Genomic DNA, 19,441 nt, shown 5'->3' with positions numbered 1-19,441 from the left:
CTGCAGTAGTAAGTGACTGGAACCAGCTTTGATCTATCCATACTAGCCTTAGCTAGCTCAAATCAGCAAGCACTGCAGCAGTCTTCAGATGGAGCCTGGTATTTTGCATATCTTGGAATGATTAGACCTGTATCTAAAGTAGTTAGAGCAATAACAAGATCACACTTAACATGCCATGCCACTAATCTGAGTAACTCTTAACAATGCCAAAGTCATTTCATGCAAAATAGTCCAAACTCCTCTAACTCCACTACAGAGTTCATAGATCCACAGATCCTGAGTCTCTTGGGAGCTGTATGTTCAAATTCAGAGTAGAGTGCCTACAGATTCACAGATCTCTGCATTTGTAGTTCTTCTGCAAATTCAGGGAAAGGATCAGAGCAAATCAGTCTCATTTGGAGAGCTTCCACTTACATAATTCTTTTCTTCAAGAAATCTGTTGTCAATATGTTTAGGACATTGACAAATATGTTTTAAAGCACTGGAATATAATCAAGATTAATAAAATCAACTTCAAAATAACGTAATAATACTCTGAATCATTCCAACAAACTGAACAAGGACAAGGGCACAGGATGAGATGAAGTGATAAACATGGAGCCTACAAAAAGATATCCAAATGCTGAGTGAGTTTCTTTGTAATAAATTGTACCTTGATGATGTCCAGACCAGGCTGAGGGTACTCTAGGACTGGAAGTTGTTCATCTATATTCATTAGTCCAATCTCATCTGGATCAGCTCCCTGACTCACTAGATAAACCACTTCCTGTAGCAAGCCTGTGCCTGCATAAACCAAACAATGAAAGAGAACAGATTGTATTACAGTCCTTATCTAAACAGAAGCATACGAAAGCAGACCCAGACAAAGAAATAATAGCTTTTTCCTCAACAGTTTGCTCTGATCTCAGTCTACAGCTACTGCTTTAACATAGTATGTCTGCTCTCTTATTTTAAATACAGGAAAATCTCCTACCACATCAAATATCTGAGATTTTCCTTTAGCAGTAACTTAAATATAAATGTTTCTGTATCCCAATCCTTTTAACCTGTGAATTGGAAAGCATTTTACATATACTGAGCCTTTCACTATGAATGTTAGTTAGGCAAATCCCACTATTTCAATTCTAGAAATGAAAAAACTGAAGCAGAGAGAGGTCATCCAAGTTCACAAAAGGCATTAGAGGCTGTACAGGGGAACAACCAGTGTCTTCTATATAAATGGTAGGCAATTCTACTGTTACGTAATGATTTGAAAGTCTATTTATACTTCCATTTTATAGATTGGATAAACCAATGAACACATCAATGCACAGTGAATTAGAAACAATCTTTAGAGGCCTCCATTATGTACCACTCTCCAGTCTGAAGACACTTAAAAAGCAACCAAGAGATAATATAGCCTTAATGACTGTGCTTTGGAAAGTTAAAAGGTATTCTAAATAGCATTTTGAGCAGGGAAACTATGAGAGTTGCTCCAAAAGTAATGCCTCCTATTTTGTTCTTTTAGTCCATGATACCGGAAGCATGTCATGATAGTGACATGGCTGTAGAGGTTGAACCTTCCCATCAATATTCCCTTACTTTATTTTTTTTTTGCTGTGTGACAGATAGCAGCAGAGGAGCAGTCTGATAAAATGATGCCTGATAAGGAAGTGCAAAGGTGTGTCACTGAAATCCTTCATGTGGAAATAATTGCACCCATTGACATTCATCAATGCTTGCTGAACATTTATGGATACCAAACAGCAGCTGTGAACACAACGAGGCAGTGGGTGGTGAATTTCAGCAGTGTACAGCAGTATGAAAGTCCAGCCATGTTCCAGATGGCTGTGCACTGCTGTCACACCATGAAATTAAGAGTCTCTCTCAGCTTATCTGCTCAAATCAGCTAATGGTGGCAACTACATCAAAAAGCAGTGTTTTGTAGCCAAGAATTTGCTCTGTCAAATAGTGTCATTGTGCTTTTTGTATCTGTTTGTTCTTTCCATGGAAATAAATAGAAGGCATTACTTTTGGAGCAGCCTATATATTTTAATTGATTTTACCTTCAGGCAGATAGATCGAGAGAGCAGGAAATTCTCTAAGCAGGCAAACAAAAATTTAGAGATATCTGATATTAAAAAGGGAAAGGCACAGGCTTTTGGTAAGACGGAAGAATAGTAAGAGCCAAGATCAGTGAAGTAATAAGCAAGAGACCCCATGGTTTAACAGACAAGTTGTGCAGACATGGAAAATCCTGGATGCTGCAACAGACTGACCAATTATTTAAGAATTGTAAGTGGTAAGGAAAAAAGAACAGGATTTTTTTTTTTTTTTTTTTGCTATCTGAAGTACTGAATAATGCAATCATGCAAGCCTGTCTATTTCATATCCTTGGAAAGATAACCTAAAAATCCATAAATCATGCCTTTTGGTCCTATTTATGTTTGCAAAGAACTTGCAAGTTGCAGTTAACTTGTCACAGTCACCAGGTAACTCATGTTAGCCAGTATGATCATACACTGCAACACAGACACACTTTGCTCTAATTCCTACATGCTGTTCAAACAAAAGAAAAATTTGAGTATCACTATTCGGATTTTTTCTTTTTAATTTAAATTAGCAGGAAGGAAAAAAAAAAAAGAAAAAAATTCATGTACTGTAGGTACTGTTTAGAGGGAACAGGGTCTGGATGCAATATGAAAAAATATACCTCTCCAAGAACAGATTGGAAGAACACTTCTGTGTTTCCTGACTGATTGTTGGGTGAATTAAAATGGCTTGGAAAAAAAGAAACTTTCACATTATCATCACCTTCAGAGAGGGCTGTCAGAGGCTTAATACACACTTGCCCTTGAGGCTGTTCACTCTGCATTTTTAAGTTCAAGCATGTATTTTATATATTAAAATTAGCATACACACAGTACATCAGTATCAGTCCTTGTGACTCCGAATGAGCACAACCTTGTTCTCATTAAACATTTATCCTGACAGAAGACATCCTGGTTCTCTGTAATTTATTTCTGTATTTCCAATTCTGCTTGTAAAGAAAAATGCTATCACAGCAACCCTCTTGCATGAAAGGAAAAAGACTAACTGTAAGGATAAACACCAACACCAGTGCTTTCTCAGTCTCAGTCTTTGCCTGCTCAGCTGAACCTTGACAAAATCTCTGTGGTGCCTCTGAATACAGGATGGATGCTGAGGCAGGACTGCTGAAATTTCAGGAGACCAGCATGCTCCCTACCAGCTCTACAGCAGGTCAACAAGAGAACTAAGAGGTAAAGTCTGGGGAGCAAAGCTTCTGGGGTCTTACCTAGTTCTCCTCAGATCTGTGGACATGAACTAGGCCCATGGATGTGAATTAGGTCCATGCCAATGAAAACTTGGAAAACTTTAACTTTTGAGGGAATTCTGATTTTTTGTTTTATTTGTCATCCTTGTATTATCATTTATCTCTACCACACACACACACACACACACACACACACACACACACACACACACCCCAAAAGCCATCATGTAAAAAATGATCAACTTGATTCCCTGTGTTTAGAAAACAAACACTCAACACATTAATTTGATTAAAAACAATAACAAACAAAAAAAGCTAAAAGCCTTTATAAAGAAATAAATATATTTAACTTCCTCACATCCTTACTAGGATTAAGAACTCAAACCTAAACTACAAATACTAACAGAGTTGGATGCCCATACAGCTTAGAAATGTTGGCTTATCCTAAAAATAGTCAAATGGCAGCCCAAATCCCAGCCCAAGCTCCTAGGGCCGGGTTTTATAGTCCCCGGGAACACAAGCTGGCTGGAAAGCCAACCAACTGGGGTACTGTACACATGCACATGATGAGCCACCCAAACCTAGACTGAGGCTTGCAGAATTTATTGAAATTGCCACTGTGGAAGGTGAATGAGTCTTCTGGCATAGCCTCCGATTTCCCAGCTGGATGTAAAGCATCCAGAAATTGGCCATTTAAACCAAATGAAAGACCTTCTCCTTCTGTTTCTGAATGCATGAGCATGTACATGCATGCCTCACCTGGCACTGCACAGAAAGAGTTAAAAGTCACAGACAGATTAATCTGTCAGCCTTTGGGCATGAGGCACCAGATGCAACACTGATAAGTACCCATCAATTCCACCCTTCCTTCTTGCAGCTGCTGCAAATTCACATTTCATGCCGGAGGAAGAATACTGTCCCTGCTAGCTCCAAGGTCATACTGCCAAAACAGATATCAAAGCCATTTACGTCTATCCAGCTTCAACAATGAACCCAGCCAGCACCAGGGGAACTTCAGTGCACTGTACCTGAGAAACACTCTTCCCTGATAAGCTCTTCTGTTACGTTTATACAATGTCTGTGGAGAAACAGTGTCCCAGTTTATCACACAGTATCTGAAAGAGATGGGATGGGAAATGGTAGTGATAAACTACTGTCAGAATTGGTAGGCTTTTAGAGAGCCTTCTACATTATCTGTGAACCTGCACTTCTACTCTTTGTAAGAGCATCTACAAAAGAAGCCCAGGCACAGCAGTTTGAAACTTTGCTAGCTGGGCTGCACTGTCCTTTGCAGTGCTGCCTAATGGTACACAGAAATAAGGACTTAGGAGTCCTTCCAAACTATTATCTTCTCCATGGGAATCCCTGCAATAAATAGGAACTCATCATTTCTACCATTTTTCACGGTCGATGCCTCAGCAACACTAGTCAAGTTAGCTCATAGACATAATGCCTCTGCTTATCAGTAAGGCTAACTGCTCCAGCAGCAACTAGGCAGCATAGCAAGGCAGACAAAACTGTGAAACATCTCACAGTTATTTCTTCATTTCTACGGAGGGAGAAATACTCTGTAGTGCAGCTGTTCTCTGCCTCCTCTCACTGCTTTCTGGCCACTGATACATTCACATGCAGTTACTAAGCTTCACAAATGTGGTCAAAATGAATGTGGTCAAATGTGGTCTGGGATGTCTTTCGAATGTGTATCACCAGAGGCTGTAAACAGCAAGTTATGAAAATGGTATTCTATTTAGAACTAAAATGTACTTTCTGTTTGGTAAAACTAACAAAATAAATAAATGCACTGTCTCTGATACACATATATTAGAAATATTGCTACTATATATAACAGTATCCTAAAGGAATACCTTAATAAACTGGTTACAAAACAGTGTTATTTTCAGTTCATGCATTAGTACTGTTTTTAAAAAATGGTCTGAATCCCAATTCTGCCTTACATTAGCACAATAACTACTCAACAGAATAAAGGATGAGAAGTGCAGAAAAAAACATAATGCATCTCTGTCCAGACAATGACTGTAAAGACTTCATCACTGTTGTAGTGGAAGGCAGGTAATATGGTGTGCTTCATTCTCAACACTAGCAGAAGCAGCTCCAAAGAAGGACTACTGACACCTTTTAGGAGGATGGATCCTAAAGCAACAGCAGTAAATAAAACACGTCAGGCCCTGTTCTTTGGAAGGACAAGAGGGGCAGGCTGGACCCATATCCATGGAGATTCAAGTGCTAGACTTGATAAAACCAGAAAAAAAAATAGCTTGAGTCACACATGCTCCCTAAACAATACATCCTAACCATGCCTAGGCCAATCTGCCCCAGTAAGCACAAGACCAGGCCTCCTGTTGAGGACAGCTGGCACAAAAAGCAGCTCTCTTCCATCCCTCTCAACCAGCCACAACATCCTCACAGTCAAGGGAACTGCAGCAAGGAGTAGGTACAGGCTAACAGCACTAAGAACTATGGGTCAGGTCCACAGACTGCTTTCAATCCCTAGATTTTGAACAAGATAATACTGCTTTGTCTATTTGCCTTCTGACTGATGAGTCATGATTTGAGTTTTCAAGCTTGTCCCCACATCCATGATTCTACCATAACTAGGTCTTACAGATTTTGTTACAGGTCTTTCACTGATACTATTTGGCAGCTGATATCCAGAGGGGAGAAGTATTTTAATTGTGGACATTCTCTTTAAGCTTTAGCTATGTTGGTAAAATATTTCCATGTCTGTAGATGCTCCTCACACCTGTACTGTATGTCACCACCAATGGAACAGTTTCTGTGAAGTTGCCCCAGTTCACTTGAAACTGTGTCAGACAAATTAGCTTAAGGAGTTTATCTCTTAGGCATAAACTCATCTACCTAATTTTGCTGAAGACAAACTAGAATGCATTCACACATAATGCTCTGCAGGCAGTGCTTTAAGAAGTGACAGCAAGCTAAGGACACTAAAATTTTGTGCCACTGCAGATGGTTGTAAAAGAGGACATCTATCTGCATCCTTAGATTAATTCTCTCTCTTTTTGCTCACCAAATTAAACACGCTGCCATGGTATAAAGTAGCACAAAGAAGAAGTGTGCAGTATAACCTCTCTGAAAGGAACGTGAAAATAAAAGATAAATGAGTTAAAGCTCCATTCTTGCTTCCTGCCTTACCACACTGTAGCAGATGGAATTACACCCCTCTTTTTACCCTTTTCCAACTTACTCAAGGTTGATCAGGTCAAAAGTCAACCCAGTACATTCAGTTGTTACTCTCTTTCCCTGGGCTTCACTCTTTGAAATTCCCCACGATCCAGAGACACATCTCCTTTCATAGCAGCATAGGAGCACATTGGCTCATACAGGCATACCAAAGGGTAGGTTCACTATGACAGTAATTCACGGAGAAAAGAATGCTTTCAATTGGCTAACATATGCTACAGGGCAGATCCTACCTCAAACATGAAGAAATAATCTAGTAAATGGTGGCCATGTAAACTTGTAAACTGGCGGTGGCATTTCCTCAGGGTATTACTAGATTTTTCAAATCCTACCTTTTCTCTGGATAGTCAAGAAGGTGCAGGTCCTTACCCCAATCTTACCTCAGCTGTATCCTGCTTCTTCCTCTAGTAGTCTCATTCCATATAACAAAAACATGCCCAAACTACTTAAGACATTACCCCAGCAGGAGCTCCAGTAATGTGTCCCCCACACTGGGTCTCATTTCCCTCCATTTTCACACAGGTGACAACACTGTTCCAAAGCATAGAGCAGAAGAGAACACTGCTGTAATGACAAGGCATTGTTTTTAAAATTCACCCTCAAGGACTTCATTAAGTTACAGGGAAGTGCTTAGTTATCCTTAGAGTCACCAATTTCCTAGGACAACTATAGCACTATATCCTGTTCTACACTGTTGGAATATGGTCCATGACTAAACGCAGAGCAGCACAGTGAGCTCTGCTGATTGAAAGAGGATCCAAAGGCAGGAGGCAATGGGCCATCCATAATAGAAACTTGTATTGAGGTTGTCCTTGTAACCTTTTGTTGTGAACCCGTTTCCTTCTCCTACGATAAGCATATTCTGGAGGATGTCTGTCACCTCCTGAAGTGCCTTGGTCCATATTCAGAGTCGCATAGTGAACCAAAATGCAATTCCATGCCTTGGTTTCAATCTCACAGTTTCCCAGGAAAATTGTTAGACAAAACATGCCTACACATTTATCTGTGTTTGCATATATTAGGCAGTTAAATTACAAGAAGGCAGTGCACCAGTAGTATCATGTGAAAGCACTGCAGATATGAGATTTGAAAAAAAAAAAAAAAAAAAATGGAAAAGAAGCTGTTTTGGAATTTCAATAAACATTTTTAATCTATGCATGATACTACATAGCCTCTTCAGTCAGCTAGTGTAACACCAAGGAGGAAGCCATTTGATATCTGACAGCATCCCCCTCATTGCCCATCATAAAAGCTGCCCTGAGCAAAACCATTGCTTGCATGGTAGCCACGCCCCCAATCATATTTAACACACTGTTATTCCTTCTGTATGCTGAATTACAGAATTGCAGCTCTAGACAAGCTACAGTCATTTCTGTTCTATTTCTGTTATCGCTCTTCATAGAAACACAGAATTGCTCAGGTTGGAAAAGACTTAAAGATCACTGAGTCCAGAGTCACAAACAGAAATAAACAGATCTAATTGAGAGTACAAATGGGCATCTGCCAATCTGTGTCATCATGGTTAACTCAGTACTGCTGCAAAATCCTTGAAAAGAGCACGCTATGTCTCATAAATACTCACATTAATCATTATTAACGTGCACTTCAACTACATATGCGTAAGGAAATCCAATTTCAACAATGCCTGTAGCTGCTCTGTGCTACTCTGGCAGTAGCAGTAAACAGGCTTTTAACTGAATGGTTAACCTTAGTTTATGATTGCCTTACATCAACAAGACACTGCAAAGCAGCCAATGTACTGATCAATCTTGACTGCTTCATATACATCCAGTGTTTATCTTCTGAATGTGTCTCATCTCAATTGCTTCACACTTGTCTCATTTTGTTGGCTTGGATGAATTTATTACTCGTGCACTTGGACACAGTAAAGGGCTAATTCCACACCATTGTCTATACCCCATATGGTCACCTAATGTAGAATCATAGAATCATAGAATCACCAAGGTTGGAAAAGACCTAAAAGATTATCCAGTCCAACCGTTCACCTATTCCCAATAGCTCCCACTAAACCACGTCCCTCAACACAACATCCAGCCTTTCCTTGAACACCCCCAGGCTCGGTGACTCCACCACCTCCCTGTAATTACACATCACCCAGAACTTGCAGCCTTCCATTGGATGACAGCCTTCACATCCTGCACCATAAATGGTGCCGGGTAACAGCACATGAAATTAGCTTGCATTTTTTAAATTACAAATGTGTTTTGATATCTAGCAACAAAAATCTCTGCTTAGCTGGTTCTCCAGTGGTGTTCCTTTTCCTTTTTATCTTTTACCGTTCCAGGCCCTGCCTCCACTAGCTAAACTTCCCTTCCCCCCTTTCAGTCCCCAATACGCCTCCTTTCCTGACATTCCTCAGTACACCCCATCCTCCTCACAGTAGGTCTCATGAGAGTGCACTTTCATTTGAAATGGTATTAACACAGTGCTTCTTCTGCTGTCCTATCTTGTCTGCATGTACAGCCATATTTTTTCTTGCTGCTGAATGTGCAATATGTTACAGGATTAACATATGACATAAATGGTCTATTTATTCTGTAGTAGTTTGTAAAAGACTTAGATGTACAGAATCACGATTCTTTCAGCTCTTAAGCTCCATCTCTCTGGATTCCCTAAAGTGTTGCAGAAAATCTGAATGGGGTAAAAGTGATGACACCTGGGTGCTTCACTAATGTTTTGCTTGTTACCCCATCCCATCAAAAAACAAACAAAAAACACAAAAAACCCCACCACCACCAAAAAAAACCCACACAATAAAACATTTTCCAACATAGTGGCATTCTTATGTGTTCAGCTTTACTAACTAGATGCTTACTGCTAGATTATCTATAAAAATACTGAGAGTAGATGACATTTTTTGTCCAAGATAGTTTTTTCTTGCTATGTGTGAATTCGGGCAGAGACTAAATTCATCCATACACCTCAAATGAAAAATGCAAATGAAAAGATTAAATGACTTCTGCAAAGTCACAGAATCTCTGGAGAAGTCGTAACAAATGTCCAATATGCCAAACTCTACATCACTTCTGATGGGACAAAACTGGAGGTAGTTTCTTCACTTCAGTATAAGGTGTTCGTTTTAGCAGAATTAGTAGGAATAAAAGAAAAGTCATTAAATAAAAGTCTGAATAACAAGAAGGAAGAGTCTTGTGTGCTTAATCCAATTAAGTCCTACATTCAAGCATTTTGCTTCCTTTCATTAACATCTTCACTATGGAAGATGAATATTAACACAAAATGAGAATAACCATTTGTTTGGTTTCACTGATTTACATAGTTTCCTAATTCTTTAGTTTTTGAGGTCATTTTCATCTAATTCACTCAACACTGATTTCACTTATGTCCAGAATACATACTTTACACAGGGTAAAATCTTTTTTCCATTTTCTTTTCCTGAGACAGCTTTCACAAAGCAAATTGGTTGAGTTTTGCACTACTTCACAGCAGGGAGGCAATTATGCTACATTTGCAGGAGACCTGCAATACCTATTAGGTAACAAGAGAATTCTTCCTCTTCTGAACCATTTGTTCCGTCTCCAGCAACACATCTTCACTGTCTTGATATATGGCTCATGAGAGAAACACTTATAGCTAGATAACCAAAACAACTTTTCCATAATGACACATTTTTCCTCTCAACCTTTATTTCCTGCTGTAGGCACTTAAGAAGGTATTCAATTCCACTCCCACTGAAATCAAGTCAAACACGTCAGTGACAAACTTTCAGTTGTCCTCAATTACTTGTTATATGAAGTTTTTATTTATCATTTCTTTGCCTAGTGACATTTGGGACTGAGTCAAAAGCGGCTGCTATTTTGAGCTACACATACAAACAAAAGATAATCCCATTTCAAAAGAGCTTTCAATCAAAGCCCAAGAATCCAAAGGCCCTGACCCCTACAAACACTGGTGTACAAATCTAACTTTCTGCACCTGGGTGGTCCTCAATGGAGTGCATTTGAGAAGCAGAATATTTACTCTTCCAGTAGTTGAAAAGAATGAGATTTGCATCACCAAAACCAAGAGCATGAAATCAAATTCAAATATGAACCCTATACATCAGCCTTGAACAAGACATCTCACAGGAAATATCTCTATCACCCAACACAGTTTGCTGATCCTTTTCAGTTTGCACAATTTCATTCTTTTCTGTCAATTGGCATGAGAAATGAAGCACCTTCACATTGTATTAAAGAGGTACATGATACCTGAGCTTTACATATTACTCAAGATGGAGAAACTGAATAACCCCGATTTCCTGTTACTGGAAAAGAGAAGTACCAACATTCTGATTTCCAAGACATGAAATTGTTCATTCACATTCACAAAACTAACAGAGGCCAGGCATCTTTTCAAGTTCTTCCCCGTGACCTGTAAGCACACATAATGTTGCCTCAGAAACCAGAGGGCAAAGGTAAAGAATCCGAAGTGTATTCTGTTTAAAAATCTCTTGATTTTTAAGTCAATTTTGTGACTTTTTAAGGCACGCCTCCAGGCCAGTAACATTTGAATTCATTCTTTAGATGAAAACTGATAAAACTCAAGGCACCAAAATCCTGCATAGAGACTGTTCTATAACTATAAAAACAGAATTGCATAGTCTGGCTATTCTGCAAGAGAATAAACTTGTTAAAATATATGTATGCTGCTCCAAAAGTGATGCCTCCTATTTATTTCCACAGAAATTACAACAGGTACAAAGACCACAATAATACTATTTGATAGCGCAAATTCTCAGCTACAAAACACTATTCTTCAACATAATCACCACTATTAGCTATGCATTTTTGCCAGCAAACAAGAATCTGCATGTTGTGCTTGTCAAAATCTGCACCAGTGGAGGTGACCCACCGCTGCTGTCACCACTGCTGAAATGCACCACCCACCATCTCACTGTGCTCACATTGACTGTTCGGCCTCCATAAACGTTCAGCAAGCATTCATGAGTGCCAGTGGGTGCCATTTTTTCTGCATGGAGGAATTCAGTGACAAACCTTTGCTTTGTTGGCACTTCCATATGCCATTTTGTCAGACTGCCCTCCTGCTGCCATCTGTCAAATGACAATAAAATGTAACAGAATACTGGCAGGAAGGCTCAACATTTACTGCTATACCACCATCATGTACCTCTGATATCATGGGCCAACGTAAAACAGGAGGCATTTCTTTTGGAGTAGTCCTCATATAACAACAAAATTCTTGGGAAGAATTCATTGTAAGAAGACTGGAAACCAAGGCAAATCAACTAATTTAGCACATTCACGTGGAGGGTCCCTGCTCCCTGAGAATCTTCAGCTACATGGCATAAGGCCTTCTCAGCCCTGCCATTAACCAGGGTAAGAAAACTCTGCAACCCACTGCAGCTAACTCACTTCCCTGTGTCTGACAGCTCTCAGTCCATAAACTCCTATAGACAGGGCATAACCACAGGGAACCTTTCACCCTATTTCCTCTCCTTTATGTCTGCACAAATCAGGACTGACTGTCAGCACTGTTGGGCCTGCGCATGTCTGGCTAGGTGGGAAGAATCGTGTTCCTCATGTTCACATTTGTCAGTTTGCCACATTCTGGGGTAGCAACTGGAATACGTTTGCCAGTTAGGCAGTAAGCCAGGACTCTTCAGAAGTACAGCATACTGTGCCACAGCTGGGTGTGCTCATGGGTAGGCAGGACAGGTGCTGTGAGTCCCTGAAATTGCATGTAATCATTGCAGCTCTGCACAGATCTGTCACCTACTCACTGTCTGCTATGGTAGGTAACTGCAGATACATTAGCGAGTGAGTTTGATGAACACAAAGTGTAGGATGCACCTGCAAGCACAGTTTATGTGGAACCATGTAATCCTAGTTAAGAAATAATACTCTCCATGTTGAATAAGGGTGTTTTTGTGCAGTACAATAACACTCAACCAGCAGGACTGGTTTCTGCTTCAGGTATGTGCCTAACAATCCTGTCAATAAATTGTATCATCTGAGGACAACAAGCAGGGTGGGATTGCACAAGACAAAGATTTCCACACAAAGTATAGTCACTTGGTACACTTTCTTTATAGTATATTAAATTGAGACATTTTTCTAATCCGTTTTTGTAACATAGTCTCACAGATAGTTAAATAGAAAGTGAAGGGGAAGAAACAAGCAACCAGAGATAAGAAATCCCTGAACAAATTTCATAGCTAGAGGAAAAGTATATGCAGACACATCCCTCCTTTTGTCTCAAGTATAATAGCTTGAGCACTGAGTCCGACAAAGACAATATTCTAGATGCTTATGAGCATAAATCTGCTAATTTTACATGGAGAATCAGACAGGTGAGAAAAATGGGGCTTACATCGAACGCTCTATATCTAGTTCACAGTCTAGAGGTTTCCTCTACTGTTGTAACTGCCAATGGATCAAAGAGCTTCCCCCTATAAATTAAAAAAAAAAAACCATGGGATGCATAGCAACCCTAGCATGGAATGAATAATAGAGATTATGGTAATAGAGATTATGGTATGAGGAAAATAGGCTCTTGAAAAAAGTACTCAGAGCACCAATATTTGACAAGGGAAAGGGAACAGACAGTATGATAAACCTGAGTTCCTCCTGGTCAGAGACGGCAATGTCCCAGCAAGAGAAGGTGCTGCATTCAGGAGCACTGGAAATAGAAGAGGTTAAGCAAGTGAGTGGTATGCATGCAGTGGGAGAGGCATGGGCAATTGGAGCAGGCAGAAAATCAGTGATGTGTGCAACACAGTTATCAACAGATACCTAGATAGAGAAGCTACCTTCTTCTGTACATACAGATTTAATTTAAGAGAATAAAATAGTGAACTTTTGAACAAATGAACTTTTCCTGGTTGACTTCATACAAGACTGAAGGTAAACGCTAAGCAAGAATTTGAAAGATAAGAACATACGCATAGGAAGGTCATTCTTGAACTGATTTGCAAATTCACTGTTGGCACTTTATAAAACCTAAGGCTTATAGTGAGCCATCGTATGCCCTCAAGTCAGTGGGTAGTGATATAAACACGGCTTGGCAAGGAAAATTCAAAATGCTATCTACAAAACGACAGACCTCCAGACAGGCGAAGACAATACCCACCGCCTGCATTCCATAACAGACAATGAGTCAGAAGAGAAAGAGTCCTCATGAACTGGCTGGACTTAAAGATGATGTCTGCCACAAGATTCCAGAAAATTATTTGGCAAAATAATCAACACTGGAGAGACAGCTTTGTTAATAATGTAAATAGTTCACTTTAACAAATTGCCAATTTTGCAAAAGGCATTAATCTCTGGGCTTTGACCCAAGAACACACAATGCACATTCCCTCAGAACAAATGCAATATTAAGGAAGCTAGCCACTGCATACCACTTAGGAGTGAAGCAAGCGGACAGATCACGTACAGTCAGAATTTGGCATCATAAGGCATGGCAAAAAAAACCCTAAGTGAACATGGAGTCAACACTCTATTTTAGGCATGGATATTCCACTGAAATCACTGACTTTAGCCAGCAGACAGACTAACTCTCAGCCATAGGTCACTGAGGAAATACCATGAAAGAACTTGCTTCATCATTAATTTTATACTTTATTAAGTTTACAGAGAAGAATTTTAATTCTCAAGCAAGGTACGAAAACCCCACAAGATGAGAGAGTTCAAGGATGTAAAGTGTACTTCCTTTGGAACACTGCATCTCATCTGAGAAGCAGTCTGTTGTGTGAGCTCCAGTTATTTAGTGCTATATAGAACAATACTACTATACACTTGCAGCTACCATAAATCTCAATGAATACTGTTCAGCTCTGCCTATACTATACTACAAAGTGGCATGAAATATAAAGTTTGACTTAAGCTTTTCACTGATTTTAAACTGTTTACCATGACAAAAAAGTTTCTCTATAATTACTGTTCTAACATATACATATGTAAAAGCATATATGCACACTGACATTTACATACATCTGTATGTAAACAAGCCTCGAGGTTTTATGTACAAGTTTCTCCTAGTCCAGCAGCTACCAAAAGTTGTTACCATCGATTGGGGGCAGGTGTTAGGATTAATTAATGATACAAGGAGTATCATTATTCAGGCCTCCATCAGTGAAAATTACATTAAAGCAAAGTAATTTTCCATTAAGCTTATCATATTGCTCCCAGTAAGGCCACTGGAACATTCAATTTTCTGTCATTAATGGATCACCCAGCTTCTTCCTGGGTCACCCCCAGTGTACCAGTGTAATTATTTCCAAGCACTATTTCCATCTCTCATTTAGGGCAGACTCATCCAGTCTTCCAGATTATGCCTGCAAAATGGTACACGTGTTTCTTCATCAGTCAGATAAACCAGCATGCGGTCACAGCTACTGATGGAGCCTTTTGATTTTACACTGGAGTATTACACAGGGCTCAGTAAGAGGTAGGAATTCTGGCCTCCCACATTTAGCAGAAGGGCTTGTTAGCATATTCTTTCCACAACTTGAGCAGATGAAAAGCTGGTGGAACAATAAAGAAAATTCATTTTCATAACAAACGTTTTACATTCAACTGATTTGAAATAGGCGCATTTTTCTTTTCTTAAAATCCTGTTGTTCTGCTTTACATTTAAAGATTCCCCAAGAATGCCAAAGTATCTCACGCCAAATTCATGGCATTATTATACTTTGTGCTCAAAGTATGTTTTGTAAAACTACTTTTTGATTACAAAAATTCTCATCACCTCCAGTTAACAGAAAAATCTTTCTCAGCGCTTCTGAGAGACAGGAGGATGGAGCTGCAGTTAAGGTAATAGAGAAGCATATGGAGTTCTGGATGTAATATTTGGCTTTGCTGTAATTTTTTTGCATGACCTTGGGTAAATCAATGAGAAATGACATCAGGACTGTCTAACTTCTAGTGATAGTCCTGTCCGTAGTCATCAGACCCTCTCACAGTTGACTCAGAAAGCCTAAATAAGGCACTGAGCTGTATGCCATGTCGGATCAGCAGACAACGCAAGCTCCAAGAGTTCCAAAAGCACTCAGGCCACTTGAAGGTGAACTGTTTCCTCTCAGAGACTGCAGACATCATGGCTGTGTTTGAGAGCCTATTTCCATGACAAGAACGCCAGACTCCTCAAGACCCACTCTAAATACTCTCCTTCCTGACAAGAAAAATACTCTGGCATCCATTTTCATTCTGAGGCCGCTCTCTATCTCCTCCCCACACCACTGTAGCTCCAGCTTGGGTATCCAGCCCTCAGTCTTTCTATCTCCTTTGCTTTGAGGCCGCCTATTAGTTACTCTCTTGTCATCCTCTAGCTCTGTAAGTAAGCAGGTGCCTGTCACTGACCTCAGGGCTGCCCTGAGAAACCTGCTATATTCATAAAGTAACAGTAAATCACATCTGACTCTGCAAGCTGGCCTCCCATGGCCAATTGCACAGCCATCAGAGCTAATCTATTGCCAGGTGCTGTATCAGAGCTATTTTGTGCCTGAAAACCAAGGTTAGCTGAGGATATGTAGCAATGTGCCAAGCTGGGTGCTATACTAGCACAGGAATCCAGCTTCCCAAAACAGAAATTTTAAAAGTAAAAGAACTGTGTTCTTTCTGCACTCTGCATGCTAAATATGTCTTTAAAAGAACAGTATGTCTGTGGCTCTCTCTTCCTAATCACAGCATTTTGGGGACCACCCACCAGCCCATAACTTGTCCCTGTGCTGTACTGATGGATGCTTGATGCATCCATCAAGCTTCAGAGCATCGTTAGTAATGAATTACAAAAAATAAAAGTGAAGACAAACATTTCAAACTCCTTGAGAAATGGTAATGTAGTAGATGCTGCATTTTTGCAAAAGTGCATCCTTCTGAAGCGGCACACCAAGGGGAAACAGAAAAGAACCATTTTTACAATGAACAGCAAAATGATCACACCTGGTCAGTAACCTGCGATACAAACGTATTTACAGAGCTAAAATCAGTCACCTCCAGCAGACTTTGAATTTTTTAGGAAGAGATCGTCCCACTGCCGGGCAGTCACTCAGGAGAGGGCTTTGTAAAGAACCTGCTCGCTGCTGCTGGCGTTACCAGCTTACAGAGCTACCATATTGCTGCCTCTCTGCAGAAAGCACCGTACCCACGTTAACTCTACTTCAGCATCTCTGCGCGTTAATGGGGAGGATAAGAAGAGAAGAAACACGACACGCGAAGCAGGAAGCGCTCAGAGGAGGAACGCACACTGGTGGATCCGGCGGGGCTATGTGCGGCCAGCCGGCGCAGCCACAATGCGCTCGGGGCACATGTTCGCAGCCGCCTCCGGGAGGCGGCACGGCGGGGCTGCGGAACAGACGACAGGTACAGCTGCTCGCGTCAGGAATAACGCGTGCCGTATCTGTCCCTGCCGGGCGGCCCTCCTCGCCTCCGGCGGCGCCTTTACCCGGCGGCGGACGCCCTTCCCTCGGCCCCGGCCCCACCCGGGGGCCGCCCCGGGCGCGGCGTTCCTTCCCGACCCTCAGCGGACGGCCCCCGCCCAGAGGGCTCCCGCTCGCCGCCCGCCCGCCTACCTGACTTGGGGTAGGTGACGATCCAGACGTCGCTGTCCCTCACCGGGAAATTAGCGATCTCCTCCATCTTCCCCCTGCAGAAGGGCGGCAGCCGCACCCCATTGTACTCGAAGTACTTGCTCTCGAACTCCCCGGGAGTACTGGGGGTCTCGGCCTCGCTTTCCGCCATCCTCTTCCCTGCCGGCCGCGGCGGGGCGAGATGCGGCGGCCCCAGGCGCTCCGGCGGGAGGGCGGGCTGGCGGCAGCGGGCGCGGCAGCCGCGGCCCCGGCACGCCTCCACGCCCAGCGGCGCATGGGCTCCGCGTGCGGTGACGTCATGCGCGGCAGCCGCAGCGGCGCCGGCGAGGGCCGCGGGGGCGCTGCCGTCTGTCCGCCCGGTAGGGGCACGGCGGCGGCCGGCGGTAGGGCGCGGAGCGGGGACTCGCTCACAGCCCCTCACAAGGCGGGTGAGGTCTGCCCATAGCTGCAGTAGCGGCCCTAGCGAGGCCTGTGGGCTGGCGGCTCGGGTGCTGCTGCGCAGCGTGCGTAAGGCCTCCTGATGCCTAACCGGAGAGTAGAAGAGGTTCGGTCTCTGCTCGGCTGTTTTTATACTAAAGAAATCGCGATCGTTGTAGCTTTTTTGGTCTGCTATGGATAAAAGCCAGCAGTTCAGCAAGCGCCTCTGCTGGACCTCTCTTAATTCCAGAGGGGTCAGTAAGGAGTTTAGGTTTTATTTGCTTTTTATTAGCTTCTAATGACTGCTTTATTTTGTTTAATGGTGTATGTTTAGCTAGTGATGTTAAACTGTGATGTTCTTCGAAAGCTTTAGATGTGAACTGTCTATAATAAGCATACAGCTTTAAAAAAAAAAAAAAGTAAAAACAACAAAGTAGTACACAGAGATAGAGTGAAATTGAAAATATTTTCAAGTACTAAGAGAGCAAGCAGTAGCTAACTTCAGTTTAGCATACTGAGTTGTGACAAGCAGCCAGCCTTGTCAAGCTGTCCCTAATGTAGGAGCTCCCTCAAGGAAAACAACTGTGCTGATGGCTGAGAGCAGGAACTGATCCCAGCCTTTACACTTTCTTCCCCCATGGTGCATAAGTCAGTGCTTTGACTGTAGTTCATTTGTTCTTAACAGTAATAAACAGCAGATGTTAAAGCTGTAGTTACAGCAGCTACGAGAAGTTCATCAAAAACTACTATAAAAAATACTTATTCGTTCAATGAAAATCATTTGCAGCCTTGCACCCATTTGAAAAATATATGTGTTTAGAGTGGGCGATTCACCCCAAAGCAGTAATTGGCTTGCTGTAGAACCTGATGCTATATGTTCAAGTCTCTGCCGTGCCAGGTATGGTTATCAGTCTATTTCTGCAATGTACCAAAAGTAGAATTCTGGAGATGTCAAAAATAACTTCTCCAGTTTCTTGTTGGTTGTTTTTTTTTTAAATACATTATTCATTAAAAGAGGATTGGAGCTATTATCCAAGGAGCTGGTTGGTATTCTGTACTCAGGATAATATTGTGAACTCAAAAGTGGTTGGAATTCTGGAACTGGTGCTTCTTTTTCTCTTCCATATGATGTTTCGAGTGGTCAAATTTCTTCTTTTCGTTCCTTGCTTAAAAAAAAGTTCAAAACTGCTATTTTCTACAGAAAGCTGAGTTGTAGGATTTTCTAGCTAATCTTCAAGTCAGAATGTACTTAATAATGTTTTCTGATGATTGAAGGAATTGTCATATTGCTAATGATTTCAAAGCCCAACAAAATAGGAAAAGACTTGGATTTTAGTCTCTATTGCTATTTATTTAATTTTGTTTCTGGAACTCCTAACTTGAGCCTCAAGTGTGCATGTTTTGCTCTATATATCACATCAAAAATGCTTCATTGACAGTGGAAAAACTTTTTCTGTTTTCTCCTCAACAGTATTTGTTCCAACGTATCTCAGAGTAGAATCTCTTTTGGCAGAGCAAAAAGCCAGGCAGGTATTGTCAAAATGGATACAGCAATAACTGGAGCATCTTTTTAGCAGTGGATGTTTCCAAATGAGAGGGCAATTGAAGCTCAAAGTGGCTGAGAAACCAGGTGCCCTGTATTAACTGCACCTGGCAAGATCAGGTACAGTGATTCCTAATATAGGCATTTTGGACCTACAGTGTGCTACTTGCACAGCTGATGTATGCATGTGGATTTCTATGTGGATTTATACATGCTGGAATTACTGCAAGTGTATGGCTCATCTGCCCAGTGCTTACCCAGATCTGACATATGAGATGCATGAGACTTGCTGAAAATTCAGACTACTGAGCTACAAAATGCATGAAAGCATGCCAGTGGATCACCTTCTGTATAATTTGGACTTGGAAAAGGAGATTTTAGAATAATAATGAAATGTTTCATTATTATTTTGTTAGGG

General features: G+C 41.3%; 1 protein-coding gene across 1 annotated transcript in view; it reads right to left on the bottom strand.

The window, feature by feature from the left end:
• SULT4A1 (sulfotransferase family 4A member 1) overlaps positions 1-17,214 on the bottom strand; it is a gene marked incomplete at both ends in the record, with an annotated part of 29,227 nt that extends 12,013 nt beyond the window's left edge. The window contains 2 exons of the mRNA XM_079547896.1: positions 653-783; positions 17,046-17,214. Of these exons, the coding sequence (XP_079404022.1) occupies positions 653-783; positions 17,046-17,214 (300 nt within the window). The remainder of the gene's footprint in view (positions 1-652; positions 784-17,045) is intronic.
• Positions 17,215-19,441: the final 2,227 nt, after the last annotated feature.

This window comes from Tetrao urogallus (assembly GCF_951394365.1).
Source record: "Tetrao urogallus genome assembly, chromosome: 1".
Classification (NCBI taxonomy): Eukaryota; Metazoa; Chordata; class Aves; order Galliformes; family Phasianidae; genus Tetrao; species Tetrao urogallus.
Note: the sequence above shows the minus strand (reverse complement) of the source record. Positions and strands in the feature narration are given on the sequence as shown.